This window comes from Podarcis bocagei (genome assembly GCF_964188305.1).
Source record: "Podarcis bocagei genome assembly, chromosome: 1".
In the NCBI taxonomy this organism is placed as follows: domain Eukaryota; kingdom Metazoa; phylum Chordata; class Lepidosauria; order Squamata; family Lacertidae; genus Podarcis; species Podarcis bocagei.
This window is the reverse complement of record NC_138125.1, coordinates 10478210-10497131: the sequence shown is the minus strand read 5'-3', so window position 1 is coordinate 10497131 and position 18922 is coordinate 10478210. Positions and strand designations below refer to the sequence as shown.

The window sequence follows — 18922 nt, the reverse complement described above, 5'->3', positions numbered from 1 at the left end:
CACGTCACACTGTTGGCTCATGTCAAGTTTGTGGTCAACCAAGACTCCTAGATCCATTTAAAGCACTTTAAGCAGTCATGGTGTCCCCCAAATGAATCCTAGAATTGTAGATTGGGGAAGAGGGCAGGCAGCTGTCAGGATGCTGTCAGTAGCTCACAGCTGGTTGCCCAGGAAAGTATAAAGACAAGGAAAGGTGGGAGAGAGAACTGGGGCCATTAATTGCGAAGCTGGGGGAGGGGCCCAGATGCCAAATTGGCTACGGGATAACAACTTGGAGATGTGCTGCTGCTCCTCTCATCTCTCTTCTTGAAAAACTGGATTTGAGTGCGAAGCTTAACTATGTTTTTGTTTCATTTGTTTTATGGGGTAACATTGAGCGAGTTTTCTGTACCTAAAGTGGCAACTGGTTTGGCAACAAGCCCTGCAGAAATGAGCATAAGAAGTAAATAATTCACAATGAGTCCCACAGAGCTAAGTCTTCTTTAATGACAGGTAACTGATGTGCCATTAAGATTCCTTCGTCACATTTTATTTCCCCAAGAATGCTGTATCTTCCTCGTTAAATGACTGCTGGTCTAATATCTATGGCACCAGATTCAGCTGTGAGGCAGTTTAAGTGGAACCTATGTCTTCCAGTAAAGATTCTGTGACTTTTCCTGTAAAGCAGGAATAGGGAACCTGTTCCTACCCAGTTGTTGTTGGCCCACGAGTTCCATCATCCCTGACCGTTGACCATGGCAGCTAGGGCTGATGAGACTTCACATCCATTAATGTCTGGAGATCCTTATGAGGAATGGTTGAAGGAGCTGGGTATGTTTAGCCTGGGAAAGAGGAAACTGAGAAGAGACAGGATAGCCATCTTCAAATATCTAAAAGGTTGTCACATGGAAATTTCAGCAAGCTTGTTTTTTCCTGCTCTGGAGGGTAGGACCCAAACCGGTAGCTTCAAGTTACAAGAAAGGAGATTCCGACTAAACATCGGGAAGAGCTTTCTGACAGTAAGAGCTGTTTGACAGTGGTCGGTCTCCCCTGGGAGGTTCCTTGGAGGTTATTAAGCAGAGGTTGGATGGCCATCTGTCATGGATGCTTTAGCTGAGATTCCTGCATTGCAGGGGGTTGGACTAAATGAGCCTGGGGAACCCTTCCAACTCTGTGATTTCATGATTCCTCAAGATCTTCACCCTGATCTAATTCATATTGTCTGCACTAGCCTTTCTCAGCCTGGGTTCCTTCAGATGCTTAGAACTACAATTCAGTCAGCCAGTGGTCAGAGATGATGGGAGCAGGAATCCAACATCTGGATGGCGTCAGGTTGGGTTGTGGTGTTTGTGTCAGTCATGAAAACGGAGTACTCAAAGGGAGTATGTTGCCATAAATCATTATTTATTTATTTTTATACATACCTCATCCATCTGGCTGGGTTTCCCCAGCCACTCTGGGCAGCTTCCAACAAAAGATTAAAAATACATTAAAACATAGAACTGTATAGTTGGAAGGGCCAACTAGTCCAAGCCCATGCAATGCAGGAATCGCAACTATTGTTCAGATGAAGGTGCCAAATGATTGGAAGCCGAACAATTGGTCCACCTAGCAGTCTTGCTTGTGCTGGGGTAGCCAACATGGTACCCTCCAATTCCTATCAGCCCAAGCCAACATGGCCAAAGATCAGGGATGATGGGAGCTAGAGTTCATCAACATTTGGAGGGCACTATTTTAGATGCCCACTGGTCTACAATAATGCCAAGCAGCTCTTCACACTTTGAGACAGGAGCCTTTTACAGCCCTACCTGAAACCAGGTATGGACAGATCAACCTGTTCCTAGCCCATGGCTATCTCAGTTGTGTTCATTCATAAATCTGTCCCATCCTTTTCCTTCATTAATCTTCAGCTTGAAAACACAAACACAAACAACTCAAAAATCCCCAGAGAACTTTGAATGAGGAAAACATATTGCTGTGCTTGAAAGCAGGACCAAATGCAACCTTGTGTCTGCTGGACCTGACCAACTTTGTAATATACGACAAGGCAGTTAATCACCAGCTCAGCAAGCATTTTTTGGGGGGGGGAGGGACAGCCTGCAATAACATCAAGTAATATATGCTGCTGTCCTTGCTGTGTTCCTTTTCCTGCTACGGGAGTTTAGAACTCACTTTGCTGCACAATAAAAAAATTCCTTCCAGTAGCACCTTAAAGACCAACTAAGTTAGTTCTTGGTATGAGCTTTCATGTGCATGCACACTTCTTCAGAAGGGGTATTACTCAGAAGGGTGGTGGGAATGGGAGATTGGCAGATAGCTGAGATGAGCCTGTTGATGACTCTTAACGACTGTAATAGGTCTTACAGGAAAAGGCAAGGGGTGAGAAGGTGAGAAATGGCTTAGTCATGTATAATGAGATAAGAATCCAATGTCTCTGTTCAGACCAGGTCTCTCCATGGTTTTAAGTTTGGTAATGAGTTGCAATTCAGCAGCTTCTCTTTCCAGTCTATTTCTGAAATTCCTTTGTAGTAAAACAGCTACTTTGAGATCTTGTATAGAATGTCCTGGGAGATTGAAGTGTTCTCCTACTGGTTTCTCTGTTTTGTGATTCTTGATGTCAGATTTATGTCCGTTTTGCTGCACAAAACAGCTTCGTTCCATCTTTCTTTCTTATAAAGTGGCAAAACTTGGCCCCGTTTAGCTTGTGATGGATTTGGTCATGTTTGGAGCATCCATTTTCACCTGGGTGCCCCTCCAGATGTCTTCAACTGCAACTCCCTTCAGCTTCAGCTAGCATGGCCAATGGCCAGGGATGATGGGAGTTGTAGTCCGAAATGTCTGGAGAGCTGCAGGTTGGGAAAGGCTGGTCTAGGGTTTGGAAAAATGTTAAGGTTGGCTTCCTGGAAGAAACGTACTCTACTGCTGTCCTTCAGAGATATTTGGATCAGGGATAAGGAACCCATGGTCCTCCAGATGCTGTTGGACTACAACTCACATCATCCATAACCACTGGCCAGGCTGGCTGGGCTGATGGGAGCTGGATACAATTTTAATCTCAAATGACATTCAAAAGGAAAGGGAGCGGCAACTGGACAGAAACGTCACAGCACAGACAATTTCTGTGGGTCTCCTCAGCTGATTTATTTTTGGACCTTGTCCTATAGCAAAGCAGCTTGTAAAATTCTGAATGCTTTTTTTTAAATTATATTTTTTTTTGGTTTACAAAAACAAAAAAAGAAAACAAAGTTGTACATTCAAACTTCTTAATTACCTCTTAATTCCATTTTTTGACTTCCCTCATTTTGTCTGAACTTTCTTCATTTTATAACTTTTAACACAATCCTACTTATTGTTATTTATTCTGGTAGCTTCAATTTCATTGTTTATACTTATTATTAGATTTTCACATCACAGAGCTTCCTTAAAACTTACAAACATAATCTGGTTATCACTTAGTTTTTGCAAATATTGAATAAACTTCTCCCAATCTTCTGTAAATCTTTGATCTCATCGATTCCGAATCCTTCCTGTCATTGTGTCCAATTCCGCATAGTCCATCATTTTGGCTCTCCAATCTTCTATCGTAGGCAGCTCCTCTTGTGTCCATTTCTGGGCCATCAATATTCTTGCTGCAGTCACTGCATATAAAAATAACTTCTTCTCTTTCTTGTTTATCTCATTCCCTGTAATACCTAGTAAAAACGCTTCTGGTTTCTTAGTAAATGTATATTTCAACATTTTCTTCAATTCATTATAAATAATTTCCCAGAAGCATTTTACCTTCTTACACTCCCACCACATATGAAAGAAAGTGCCTTCCTTTTCTTTACATTTCCAACATTTGTTACTTATCTTATACATTTTTGCTAACTTTACGGGGGTTATATACCATCGATACATCATCTTCATAACATTTTCTTTTATAGCAGTACATGCAGTGAATCTTAAACCATCTTTCCTAAAATTCTGAATGCTGAGGGATGGGAGATAACAAGTGCCACAAAATCTCCTTGTTGCATTTGCATTTGCTACAGCAGGCTCAACATGACTACCCGTCTGGAGTTTGCCACCTTGCAATAACAGCAGACAGTAGACCAATCCCTATCCTCTACCCACAACTATTTGCATTGTTTGTCATGCCTGACACCAAATGAGTAGGGTACAATGCTTTGGAAAGTTCATTTGAAAAAGGTACCTATTCTAAGTCTTGTTCATCCTGTCCAAAAAGGAACTAGTTCCACTTCCACTTTGTCCTTTCCCAAAATGAACCAGATTAGTTAAAATTCATTTAGATGAACTTTTTAGTTCATTAAAAGGTCATGCGTCATCCCCTGCACCCAGCATTTGGAATTTTACAAATTTATTGCTAAAGGGTATAATCCAAAAGTAAATAAGGGAACCACGTTCTTCCTATATTTTTACAGTGGTACCTCTGGTTACGTACTTAATTCATTCTGGAGGTCCATTCTTAACCTGAAACTGTTCTTAACCTGAAGCACCACTTTAGCTAATGGGGCCTCCCGCTGCCGCCATGCCACTGGAGCACGATTTCTGTTCTCATCCTGAAGCAAAGTCATTAACCCAAGGTACTATTTCTGGGTTAGCGGAGTCTGTAACCTGAAGTGTATGTAACCTGAAGGGTATGTAACCACTGTACTTCAAAAGCTGTTCCAGTTGGAAGAGAATTTCTTCCAGGGAAGATACAAGATATAACTCACACTCCTTTCTGGATTGCCTAGCAACAGTGATTAAATTACTAAGCAATTTTAGTAACAGCAGCACTTCTATATCTGCCTAATAAATCGTAGAATATAGCCTCCACATTTTGTTTGCTAACTTTCTTTATAGATGTGCCATTGACTTTTTCTAAATATAAAAAATGAAAATGAAAGCTAAGCGTCCTCCTGCTTTGGAAACAGGGAATGAAGATGAACTAGAAATAACTCAAAGTTCTGCTCCAAATGAACTTAATTCACCTTTAGTTCACCCAGGAATTATGGGAACTACTTTCAGGTGTAGTTTGGCAATTTTGTAACTAGTTCAGTGAACCGATGTGGCTTGGAGGGGGGGACATAGCACATGCTTTGGTGGCAGAAAATCCCAGATTCAATCCCTCGCGCATTGATGCAAAACAATCTTAGCTGGCAGAGCTGGGAAAAGTGCCTCCCCTGGGACCTTAGAGAGCCACTACCGTCCAGAACAGACAATACCAGCAGAGCGTAAGACATTTCTTTTATTGTTAACTTACAAAATTCAGGTCTGGGTTACCTTTGTGCAAAGTGATGTTTTCAGAGGGTTGGGGGGTTTTTTTAGGTCACAGTATGCCTAGAATATGATAGTGCAGTCGAACAAGTCTATCTTTCTCCAAAAGTAGTTGAAAGATGGCAAGTTCAGAAGAGGGCTTTGAACTGCTTACTCAGATGTTCCTTGAACACAAGATCATACAATGCTACCATCCCATCCCTCGGGACCCTACTGCTTTGGCAAGGATGTTCTTCTGACATATGTACAAGGTTCTAACAGCCAGGCAGATGTTTTGATCCTGCTTTGCTTAAAAGATGCCAGAACGTTATTGAAATCAAATAGCTCTGTGACTTCTGCATAAATAAACCTGTCTAGACGCTTGGAGGATATCTGGTGAAGCTAACCATGAAGCTAATGCCCACCCCATTTTTTTGCAAGAAAAGGTGGCGGGAGATCTATGTACATTCTATAACTGTGTTTTTATGCAGACCCATCTCCTTCTTTAAAGGGACACGGGTGGCGCTGTGGGTTAAACCACAGAGTTTAGGACTTGCCGATCAGAAGGTCGGTGGTTCAAATCCCCACGACGGGGTGAGCTCCCGTTGCTCGGTCCCTGCTCCTGCCAACCTAGCAGTTCGAAAGTACGTCAAAGTGCAAGTAGATAAATAGGTACCACTCCAGCGGGAAGCAGCTTAGTCATGATGGCCACAGGACCCGGAAGCTGTACGCCGGCTCCCTCGGCCAATAAAACGAGACGAGCGCCACAACCCCAGAGTCGGCCACAACTGGACCTAATGGTCAGGGGTCCCTTTACTTTTACCTTTATCTCCTTCTTTGGTCTTTGGTCATGTCCCCTTTTTAATTTGGATCCTGTTATTTCCTTAAATATAGGGAGTCCTGTTTTAGGGATGAGGAACCTGTGGCCCTCCATGTGCATTTGGATTCCTAACTCCCATTACTCTGTACCAGCATGGTTACCGGTCAGGGATGGTGAGATTAACATCTGGACGGTTACAGGTTCCCCATACCTGGGCTAGATGGCTAACAGGTGTCGTCCCAAAGTATGTTTTGAAGGCACCTTGCCTAAACTAAGTAAGTTTGGGTCTGGGAAGTGCCTTCTATAGAGCACCGTAGGCTCAACAATCAAAGGAATGCAGGACATGAATGAAGGCTTACAAAAGTTGCTTAGCAGAATCATACCAGTGTAAGTTATTGGTGAAGATGCTTATCTGATGTCAGGGAACTGACATCGGAGCTAGAGGCGGAGGGAAGGCTCTCAAATGATGCTGGAGAAGGGCCCAGCAGGGAGAGAGGCAGCTCAACAGATGGGGAAGCAAATCAGCGCAACACCAGGGCTAAAGGGGGGCAGGTGAGGGCTCCAGGACTCTTCACTGAACACCAGCGGGGAGAGCACGGGTCCTCCGCTACCCACGCCCTCCCTGCGCAGAAGACTTCTGCGCAGGGAGAGTAGGAGGAGACTTGGTGTCAAACAACTTTTATGTTGGAAAAGGTTTAAGAAATGCCCACTGACGGATTCTGCTAGCGACTGAGGCAGCCACGAAGTGAAGGGCTGTCCAGACAGAAAGGTTTAACCAGGCAATATAGCCAGGAGAGGCGGCAACTTACGCACGAGCAACCCATAGTCATTACATCTGAGTTAAAGAAACTTCTCTGTTGATCACCTGGAACCAATTTTTCCCCACCATGGGTGAGTAGGCAAGTGGCTGTTTACAAGCTTGGTTTCTTATAATCAATTTTCTGTTATTTAACTACACACACAGAGAGAGAGTTTCTAGACAGATGTAGAAAACAGGAGTTACTTGCGAATAAGTGGCTTCACCTTTTAGTAAGCTTTGTTTTTCCGGATTTCTAAAGAAAAACATTCAACTACTGAGCAAGTACATCTTGAAACAGCACACCGTGCAAAGAAGGACATTTTAGCAGGTTTCGTTACGCCGCGGTTATGAGCAAGAAGAGCACTTAACCAACAGGAGAATAATTTTAACTACCATAAATAAATAAATGTTAAAGCAGTACACCATGTAAGCCATCCATTAGCAGCGCACTCAGCAAGACAGACATTGACTTTCTGCCATGTTGTTATCTAAAAAATCATTAGTGGGATTATTTTATTCCCAATTCCCTGTGTTCCTCCCCTCCCCTCCCCTCCCCCCAAAAAGCTATTAAATCCTTTCAAAAAGATCCATCTAGAATGTTCCTATAAAATGTATTATATCAGCAGTAGCTGCAAAGCCCACAAACAAATTTAAAGAACCCAAACAAATGCAGATTGATTTAGATTCATGAACCCTGGTATCCTTTTGCTGGGAATGAACAGCAAAGTATTCTACCACCGCTATCATGTTAGCTAGTTCAATGCTGAAGCCTGGATGCTCCAGGAAAAATCTCAGGCATCTTCAAACAGGGCTTGGAAGCACCCTACACTGCTGGGGGTTGGACTAAATGATAATAATAATATGATAATAATTTATTATTTACATCCCGCCCATCTGGCTGGGTCATAGCTGTCAACTTTCAGATCTGAAAATAAGGGATCAGAAGCCTCGAAAATAAGGGCTCAGCAGCCTCACCTGTCCCAGGGACACTATACAAGATATTTAACAATTCGGGATAGCAGCGGGAAGCAGTGGGAAACGACTCTGGAGTAAGGGAATTTCCCACAAAAAAAGGGAAGGTTGGCAGCTATGGGCTGGGCAGCTCCCGACAGATTAAAAACAGAACAGAACATCAAACATTAAAAAACCTCCCTAAACAGGGCTGCCTTCATATGTCTCATATGATGTGAAACAGGGCTCATTCCCTCAGCGTTGCCAAAAGACCAGCTCTATCAGGAACCTCCTTCCTGCGAACTCTTTCCACGCCAGCTGTGGATTTTAAGAACTACAGTTTAAGAATTGGTGCCTGGCTTTGCTTTCTCCCCCCTCTTCATTCCTTCCTCCTTTCCCCCCTTGCATGTGTCTTTTTGGTTTTAAGTTCGTGGGACTATCTTGTTTTAACTGATTGTAGGCCAGCCACTCTGGGAGCCTTTCTGGCTGAAGAATGGGGTATGGGTGTTTCTAAATTCATTTAATCCATTAATTGGGCGACATTCCAAGCACCTGGAGGTTATCGGGAGACCGTCTGATACCAGGTTGAATTAAATGTCCTGCTTGCACAGTATGTTTAAAAGGGCTTTTAATAGTTATATAAGAAGAAAAAGGGATTTATCTCGAGCTACTGAAGTCTGGGGGTTTGGGTTTTTTTTTTAAAAAAATGAGTCTGTAATAGCAGCCAAATTGACATAATCAACAGCAAAAACAGCTGCAGCAAGCTGTGAATACACACACTGTGTTGACATAGGCAGGGGAAATGTTATTTACTTACTGCAGTGGTATCCTGCTTTTTCTCCAAAGAGCACAAAATGGTATGTTTCTCTCCCCGTTTTCATTGTATCATCACAACAACCTTGCAGGGTAGGTTAGGCTGTGAGACAGTGAGTTGCTCAAGGTCACTCCTTGGAAAAGCCACCGATTGGAGATGGGGGGGTGCTCAGGCCTTGGTAGGGACAAGTGTGCCCCCCATAGCTTTCTGTATGGCCCTTGGGACTCCCCAATCGCGCGTGCCCAAAGTGCAATTTAGTGTTTCTGTGCATGTGCGAGCGCCGAAACCCAGAAGTAACCCATTCCGGTACTTCTGGGCTTGGCGTGGTGCGCAACCCAAAAATGCGGAACCTGAAGCATCTGTAACCCAAGGTATGACTGTAGTCAGCATGACCTTGATAGAAAGAGATAAGAGAACCAGTTTAAGCCAGCTGTACTCACCCTATTCATACACAGATATACCCTTAGATCTTGTGAATGAAAAGACAATGGGGAGGCTTTTCCATTTCCCTTTGACCTTGCAGAGAAAACATTTGGTCAGTTTGGGAGCCGAAACGGCTCCAGGACTGCTTTCCTGTGCTGCTTCAGACATGTGGTTTGTATATTTATGTACATGTTTGCTTGGTACATTTATGAACATTTATTATATATATAAGACCTTAATTTATTTATTTCAGTCAGGAGGCAGTAATTCTTCTGAATACCAATTGCTGGTAACCACAGGAGGGAAGAGAGTTCTCGAACTCAGGTCCTGCTGGAGAGGGTTTTCCACAGGCATTTAGTTGACTACTGTAAGAACAAGATGCTGGACTAGTTGGACAATTGACCTGGTCCAGCATCTCTTCTGAAGTTCTTATTTTCTTGTGCAAGGAAAAAGGAGCCGGGAATGGGTGTGGCTTGCAGTTGAGTGAGGAGTGTCCTTGCATAGCCTAGATTTTGCCCTAGGCTTCCAGATATGTTTCCCTGTAGCGCTAAAAACCCCACGAGACAGAATGTTCTTTGAATCCAGATTCTTCCCTTGCGTGACCCAGGGGAGGAGAACCCTGTCGTAGGGTCCCTTTCTTCAGGATGTTGTAGGTTTTAACACCGAAACCAAAAGCTGTGGCACGGCGGTGCTTTTTCTTGCCTTGGTTTCCCTTGTGTACATCCCATCATTTCCCTTTTGGCAGGCGCCTAATTAAAAGGAGGGTGGGGATATAACAGATGCCTTCTCTGCAGTTTGCCACTCCGCACAACTTTGGAACAGTGGCTATTTTTAATGTAGCAGTTGGTGAATTAAATGAGGTGAAACCTATTCTGGTTTCTGCAAGAAGCTCCCATAAATATTTATTTTCAGGGCTGTGTGCATTCTATGTATCTTTAGAATAGATGTGGATGTGTCAGGTCCAATATTTGCCAGCATCTCTGGATTAATGCAAATGTTTTCTTAACCCTGGGCCTCGGCCCAGTATACCTGAAGGAGCGTCTCCACCCCCATTGTTCAACCTGGACACTGAGGTCCCCGCCGAGAGCCTTCTGGCAGTTCCCTCACTGCAAGAAGCGAAGTTACAGGGAACCAGGCAGAGGGCCTTCTCAGTAGTGGCTCCTGCCCTGTGGAACGCCCTCCCATCAGATGTCAAAGAAATAAACAGCTATCTGATGTTTAGAAGACATCTGAAGGCAGCCCTGTATAGGGAAGTTTTTAAAATGACTGATGTTTTAATGTATTTTTAACCTCCTGTTGGGAGCCACCCAGAGTGGCTGGGGAAGCCCAGCCAGATACGATACGATAATCTTTATTGTCATTGCCTCATACAGAACAAAATTGAAAAAATCTACATCAGACATTCAAAAACCAACAAGCCTGCTATCCCAGCTATCCCAGCCTGGTTAGCCCCCTAAAAACTCTGATACCCCATAATTAAATACAGTATATTCCCATAGAGACTACCTTAGTGGGTAATAATAATAATAATAATAATAATAATAATAATAATAATAATAATGTTGAAGTCACAACTGTCCCGCTCCACTCTGCAGAGGTGTTGTAAAAGTGCCTCTGCTCCCCCTTCCAAAGTGGCTAAAATCAGGGTGCAAAGGGGAGACCCCCCCTCCTGAACCCAGGTTCTCACCTTCAACCCTTTATTTCTTCCTCTTCTTCTGACCGATCCTGCCAGTCCAAACCCGATTCCAACAGCTCTGTGGGGCTCTGACACCAGGCATGTTTTAACCGAACTTTCCCTGCTGCTTTCCCAGGTAAAGGTGATGTGTTTGGGGACATCTTCTGGAAGGAGACCACTCTGGCCCACGCATGCGCCAATGTGCGGGCTCTGACCTACTGCGATTTGCACATTATCAAGCGGGAAGCCTTGCTGAAAGTCCTGGACTTTTATACAGCTTTTGCAAACTCCTTCTCCAGGAATCTCACGCTCACCTGCAATCTGAGGAAACGGGTAAGATATCGTCGTTTTGATTTTGATGGTTAGGCATTCATTTACGGATCACATGTGTCTCAAGGAAATTTGCAAACCTATGGTAAGACAGCTAAGAATACTATTGAAAACACGAATGCAACACACACTCAAGATGGGTTTAACAGCAATGCAAAATGAACACTTAAGGCCAGTGGCGTAGCGTGGGGTTGTCAGCACCTGGAGCAAGGCAAGTAATTTGCGCCCCCTAACCCGTGGATTTAATTTTTTTTTAAATGATATTTATTGAAACACAAGAATTTTTTTTTTAAAAAAAATACACCAAAAAAGGCAAAATTGCAAAAAAGAAAAAAAGAAAGATAAAAACACAAAAAGAAAGAAACAGTAAAACCATTTTTCCCAAATTCTCCAAATTTCATTACCTTCTTTCCCTGACCTCCTCCCCCTCCCATCTCTTGTTTCTTGATTAATAAATGTCCCAGCAAATCCTTTCCATAGTTCATAATATTTTATCATTATGTTATCTTACTCTCCATTTCATGCGGAGCTTGTCCCTCCTGTTCAGAGGGAGTCCGCCATCATCGGAGGCGCCACCCCGGAAGTCCCTGACCCGTGGATTTTAGCACTCGAGTCTCTTCCACTAGAGCTGCGAGTGCGAGCACACACCCCCCCCCAATGTTGCGCCCGGTGCGGCCGGCCCCCCACGCCCCCCCACGCTACACCACTGCTTAAGGTACATATATTTTCACCTAGCAGGAGAAAATGTGTTGGGGGGGGGGAATGTCTTCAATTGTTTCTGGAAAGCACAAATCATGGGTGAAGCTATTCCATAAAACAGAGGCAGTCCCAATGAATGTGTTTTTCTGGGTTACTCTGGAGCAGGTTTCTGATATTTCAAGAATTTTAAATAAAATGTGTCCTGAGAGCATGGTGCAGAATGGTCCTCTGAGTTGTAATTTGGTGAAGGCACTAAGATTAGACAGCCTGCAATCCCATAATCATGTCACAGAGGATGATTTTGTATTAGACACAGCATCCTAAGTATCATAGTTTCTACGACTACTACTTTTAAAGCAAGTTTCTAGTCCTTAGGATGACGAAGATAGAGCTGCAAGTGTGTGGCAATGTCTAAACACCCTAGATGCTATCCTGCCCAGGATAGAATATCTAGATCTTTAGTAGCTTCTATTGTTTTGAGAGCTCATGATGATTAACAACTGCAGAATGAGTTATCCAAAATAAATAAGGACTGCCTCCTTGACAATAGTCAAGGAGCAAATTAACTTGGAAGACAGTTGGGTTTTTGTTTTGCTTTGTTTTTTGCTTGTTTGTTTTTAAAGATTTTATTTGCTTTTTTATTTAATCATGTAATCAATGCATTCTGTGTTACAGTCAACTACAAGGTAATAAGGGGGGGGGGGACTTTAAAGACAGTTAAGATTCCAGGCAGAGTCCCAACACAACCAGGAAGCCTTGCATAGGTGCTTCTTTCCCAGGGAGATCCTGAGAATAATACGAGTGGGTGGGGCCAGTCCAGAACCTGAGAACACATTATTTCCCAGGCATGTGCTCTCAACCACAGTCCTTGTAGCGCATTGCATGGTGGTAGCTCTGCAGAGAACTAATGGCTTCCTATAAGAAAGATGCACATGGCCGGATGCTATGGGGGGAGGAAGATCAAAGGTCACAAATGAGTTTGAAACAGCCCTTCGGTTTTTTGGCTGTTTGCCTCTAGCTTATCTGGGGATCATGCAACCCAAATCTTTATACCTACGAGACCGCCTCTCCTGGTATGCCCCGCGAAGGACATTAAGGTCCACAAATGAGAACATTTTGGAGGTCCCAAGTCACAAGGTGGATAGATTGGTCTCAACTAGGGCCAGGGCCTTTTCAGTACTGGCCCCGACTTGGTGGAACACTCTGTCACAAGCGACTAGGGCCTTGCGGGACTTGACATCTTTCCGCAGGGCCTGCAAGACAGAGCTGTTCCGCCTAGCCTTTGGTTTGGACTCAGTCTGACCCTTATGTTTCCCTCCCCTTATGGTTTTGATATATGGGCTACTTTTAAAATGAGGCTGCGTTTTAAATTGCATTTTAAGCTTAAATTGGGTTTTTTTGGGTGTCCCCCCCCATTTACTGTAATTTGACTGGTGTTAGCTGCCCTGAGCCTGGCTCTGGCCGGGGAGGGCGGGGTATAAATAAAATTTATTATTATTATTATTATTAGACAGGGTGAGGCCTTTAAAATAGGCCCTGTGGATACAGAGTATACATGTTCCATGGGGCCTCTTTTAAAAGACTCACACTGTATAAGAAAATGTGTTTCTTTATACAGTGGTGCCTCGCAAGACGAAAAGAATCCGTTCCGCGAGTCTCTCCGTCTTGCGGTTTTTTCGTCTTGCAAAGCAAGCCCATTAGCGGCTTAGCGGATTAGCGCTATTAGCGGCTTAGCGGGCTTAGCGGATCAGCTGATAAGCAGCTTAGCACTTTAGCGGATCAGCTGATAAGCAGCTTAGCAGATCAGCTGTTAAGCGGCTTAGCGGATCAGCTGATAAGCGGCTTAGCGGATCAGCTGTTAAGCGGCTTAGCGGCTTAGCGGATCAGCTGATAAGCGGCTTAGCGGCTTGGGGAAAAGGGGGGGAGGAAAAAACCCCGCAGGAACTCGCAAGACATTTTCATCTTGCGAAGCAAGCCCATAGGAAATTCGTTTTGCGAAGCACCTCCGAAACGGAAAACCCTTTCGTCTAGCGGGTTTTCCGTCTTGCGAGGCATTCGTCTTGCGGGGTACCACTGTACCCTTGAATAGGCTCAGTGCTGCCTTAAGAACAGAGAGTGTGTCAAAAAAGGGTGCCTTCCTGTTTATTTTGTAGTCAAGCCGCAGTTCTCCCTGTCAATTAGCCTCCGTGGAAATAATACAATATCTACACATGAATTAGCTATTAACAATATGCCTTTGGGACTGGGTTCTGAGATGCCTTCATTTTTATGCAGCTGGAGGGGGGGAGCGAAAGTTCTTTTTTTAATGTGGGTGTTCCTAAAACCATATTAATGAAGGTCATATAAATGTTATCTGCATGAAGAAATCTCATAATTGTGATGAATAGATTTATGGAGCATTAACTCTGGCGCTTTTATGGCTGGAATGAATTTTTCTCTTCTCTGTAGCTCTACTTTTTTATCGTGAGATAAAGAAGTTTGTAGCAGGCAAAACAAAACCAAACAAAAATATTATAGTTAGTACGCTGTAATGCAATCCCCATATTAATACACAGATGGTATCGGTGGTACGTGTGAATTAACGTCATAGAATCATAGAATCATAGAATCATAGAGTTGGAAGAGACCACAAGGGCCATCGAGTCCAACCCCCTGCCAAGCAGGAAACACCATCAGAGCACTCCTGACATATGGTTGTCAAGCCTCTGCTTAAAGACCTCCAAAGTAGGAGACTCCACCACACTCCTTGGCAGCAAATTCCACTGTCGAACAGCTCTTACTGTCAGGAAGTTCTTCCTAATGTTTAGGTGGAATCTTCTTTCTTGTAGTTTGGATCCATTGCTCCGTGTCCGCTTCTCTGGAGCAGCAGAAAACAACCTTTCTCCCTCCTCTATGTGACATCCTTTTATATATTTGAACATGGCTATCATATCACCCCTTAACCCCTTAACGTCTGCAGAGCACTAGGTGTAATTCCAAAAAGGTGGAAGATATTGGCAAAACCTGTTGCTGTTTCGCAACTTTCTGACTAGTTGCAGGACCTTAACCAGACCTAGCAGAGAAAACGCAGAATTCACGGAAGCAATTGGCAACTTGGCTGCAGACATGATAGACGAAGCAGGAACCAGGAACTTGTAGTTAGGGGTTTATTATATACAGTGGACTATTTACAGGAACAGAACAGAACACGGATCTTTAACTTGCTCTCTCATACACGACTCACAACTCCTGAACTCAAACTCGTACACTGACACATTCCAGTTAGTGGGCCATTAATCATTATTCCCATGAAAGAGCTTGACCAATCAGGGAGCTGTCTCCATGCCTCTGTATCACCGGGCAAACTTACTCCTTCACATTGCCTTGGCTGTCGGCCAAACCCTTATTGACTCTGTGTGTGTAGCTGCACGTATACAGATTCCCAACGGAAGAACCATACCATCCATTAAGTATAGGGTCACTTCCTCTAGATTACTGGATGTCGTGGGCTCGTGGGCTCGTGGGACTATACCACCAGTAGTGTTGTAACGGTTAGAGTGTTGGACTGTGACTTGAGAGACCAAGGTTCGAATCCCCACTCAGCCAACCCTACCTGACAGGGTTGTCGTGAGGCTGAAATGGGGGCGTGGAGAATCATGAGCTCTTGGGAGGAAAAGGTGGGATATAAATGTTAAATTAAACAAATGGCCTGATCCAAAGTGGGTTGCATCAGGAGGACTACCGCCACAGGAAAAGATTCAGAAAGGGGTCCCCAAACGCGTGCTTGGGTGAGAAGAGTGGATCCTGGGTCAGAAAAAGTCAGGTGACGACTTCTCCAGATGTCATTGGACTACAGCTCCCATCAGTCCCAACCGCCACGGCCAAGGCGAGGAGCGATGGAAGTTGAATAGGCCACCTTCATTCTAATGTCTCAAACAAAAGTTTGCATATCTGCATTTTACCTCACCCCGCCTCCTTGAAATACAGCCTTGCAGCCTGAACGTGTGTGCCACATTTAATTCCAATATTTTGATCTTCAATGTAGTGGTCAGACTGGAAACTAACAAACCAAGAAGTTTACAAGCAGGGCTCCAGAAGAACCAAGGGCCTCAATTAGGCCAACAAGCAAGCGCTAATAGCTTTGCAATCAGCTTCATTGGATTGCCATGAGTTCCAATGTTATGAGAGAGAGAGAGAGAGAGAGAGAGAGAGAGAGAGAGAGAGAGAGAGAGAGAAACTTTTCTCTACTTACTCTCTCCATGCCATGCATGAGTCTATGGACCTTGATCATGCCTAGATAAAGGTTGTTGTTGTTGTTGTTTAGTCGTTTAGTCATGTCTGACTCATAGAATCATAGAATCATAGAGTTGGAAGAGACCACAAGGGCCATCGAGTCCAACCCCCTGCCAAGCAGGAAACACCATCAGAGCACTCCTGACATATGGTTGTCAAGCCTCTGCTTAAAGACCTCCAAAGAAGGAGACTCCACCACACTCCTTGGCAGCAAATTCCACTGTCGAACAGCTCTTACTGTCAGGAAGTTCTTCCATGGGGACTCTTCGTGACCCCATGGACCAGAGCACGCCAGGCACTTCTGTCTTCCACTGCCTCCCGCAGTTTGGTCAGACTCATGTTGGTAGCTTCGAGAACACTGTCCAGCCATCTCATCCTCTGTCGTCCCCTTCTCCTTGTGCCCTCCATCTTTCCCAGCATCAGGGTCTTTTCCAGGGAGTCTTCTCTTCTCATGAGGTGGCCAAAGTATTGGAGCCTCAGCTTCAGGATCTGTCCTTCCAGCGAGCACTCAGGGCTGATTTCCTTAAGAATGGATGCGTTTGATCTTCTTGCAGTCCATGGGACTCTCAAGAGTCTCCTCCAGCACCAGAATTCAAAAGCATCAATTCTTTGGCGATCAGCCTTCTTTATGGTCCAGCTCTCACTTCCATGCATCACTACTGGGTAAAGGTACCCCTGACCATTAGGTCCAGTAGCGGACGACTCTGGGGTTGCGTGCTCATCTCGCTCTATAGGCCGAGGGAGCCTACTCTTTAGCTAAAAAGTCCCAAATGCTGCAACCTTTCTTAATGGGGCAGTCTCTTGATGACTTTGCCTGCCCTTTCCCAACTCTGCAGTATCCTTTTTGAGGTGAGGCTGCCAGAACCGCACACAGTACAGTGGTACCTCTGGTTGCGAACGGGATCCATTCCACAGCCCCGTTCGCAACCTGAAAGGAACGCAACCCACGTCTGCACACACGCGGGTTACGATTCGCCGCTTCTGTGCATGTGCGTGATGTCATTTTGCGTGGTGAAACCCAGAAGTAACCCTTTCTGGTACTTCCGTTTTACCGCGGAACATAACCTGAACCGAACGTAACAAGAGGTATGACTGTATTCTAAATGTGGTTGCACCTTAGATTTGCATAACAGCATTAGGATATCAGCAGTTTTATTTTTTATTCCTGCATTGCAGGGGGTTGGACTAGATGACCCTTGGGTCCCTCCCAACTCTAAGATTCCATGATTTTCAGTTCCATCCCTAACGATCCCTTTCCTAGCGATCCCTAGCATGGGACCTGCTCAGACAATATGGAGATTAGTGTATACCTATGGTCTGCCTTCATATAACCATCTGCTTCCTGAGCTTAGACCTGGGCCCTTAGAGAGATGGAAAATCAGGGGAGGCGAGAGACATCATATGGCTTTTACAATTTTTTTCTGAGGGCTAAGGTTCCTCCGTTCTTCCACAAGCTCATTTTGGCTGCGTATGTCGCTACGCAGCACCATTAGCTTGTTTTTGGAACTAGCACACCTCACCACCTGCATTCTAGTAGTCGTGTCTCTGCAACATCAAATTAGCTCCAGTATGATTTCTCTTGTGGTTCTTTTGCAGCTTGCTCCACAAGGCAAGAGCACATAATGACAAAATAAATTACACACTGCATTTTTTATTTTTTAGTTCAAACGATGGCAAAGAGACTCTGCCGAACAGCAACAATAGAAACGCTGGCTGGTTTCTCAGCTCTGGTTTGACTGTGCCCATCTTGGGGGGAAAAGCTTCAGTGACATGTTCTAGACCTGCCTGACTTTGAGGCCTTTCCAGGGACCCAATTTGCTACTGTCAATATTTTTGTTCTCAAACAGTTGTTTGCTCTTACAGCTGTTAGAGATAAGGACTGGAAACATGTGCAGTGCTATTTTTATTTTTTTATCATCATCATCATCATCATTATCATCATCGTTGTTGTTATTATTATTGAGTGTTTTTAAAGTTTGATGTTCTATTGTGCTTTTAATTCTGTTGGGAGCCACCCAGAGTGGCTGGGGAAACCCAGCCAGATGGGCAGGGTATAAATAAATAAATTATTATTATTATTATTATTATTATTATTATTATTATTATTATTATTATTATCAGCCACCCATCTGACTGGGTTGCGCCAGCCACTCTGGGCAGCTCTCAACAGAATATTAAAAACACAATAAAACATCAGCCATTTAAAACTTCCCTACCAGAGGTAGCATTATTATCAATTTACGATGGGCTGGAAGGTTCACAGGCTATGAAGGACTTGCTCACACATTTATTGCCAGCTGCACAAGTTATTATATTTAGGAAGTGGAAGGGGCAAGCAGAATATAAAATGGTATAAAGAGGTGTGGGATATTGCTATTAATTATAAATAAACATGTGCCATTAAGGTAAGACAGGAAATATGCAGGAGAAATGATTTTGAGGAGATATGGAGGGTGTTTGTAGAATTTGAACAGTTAAAACAGAAAGGGGTCAAACCATCGCAAGAGGTGTTGAAATTTCTGGAGGTTGGATAGTTACAATGGAATGATATTGGTGGTGGGGTGCACATTTTTATTCTTATTCATTTATTACTATTACTTTGTCAAAATAAAATAAAATAAAAATAAAAAATTTAACAGTAAAGCGAGATGAGCGCCGCAACCCCAGAGTCGTCCGCGACGGGACTTAATGGTCAGGGGTCCCTTTACCTTTACCTTTAAGTTATTGACCTTCGGGGGGGAGGGGAAGTTGTTTATCTTTTGGGGGGGGGCTGAAGTTGACTTCTTTTAGGAGAGGGAAATCGCTCACCTAAAACAATGATACGGCCTCGGTCCTGTATACCTGAAGGAGCGTCTCCACCCCCACCGTTCAGCCCAGACACCGAGATCCAGCGCCGAGGGCCTTCTGGCAGTTCCCTCA

General features: G+C 44.1%; 1 protein-coding gene across 1 annotated transcript in view; it reads left to right on the top strand.

Annotated features, from left to right (window-relative positions):
• Positions 1 to 18922, top strand: part of KCNH5 (potassium voltage-gated channel subfamily H member 5) — a 186220-nt gene that overhangs the window by 142558 nt on the left and 24740 nt on the right. Inside the window, exon 10 of the mRNA XM_081191559.1 lies at positions 10839 to 11035. Coding sequence (XP_081047685.1) covers positions 10839 to 11035 — 197 coding nt within the window. The remainder of the gene's footprint in view (positions 1 to 10838; positions 11036 to 18922) is intronic.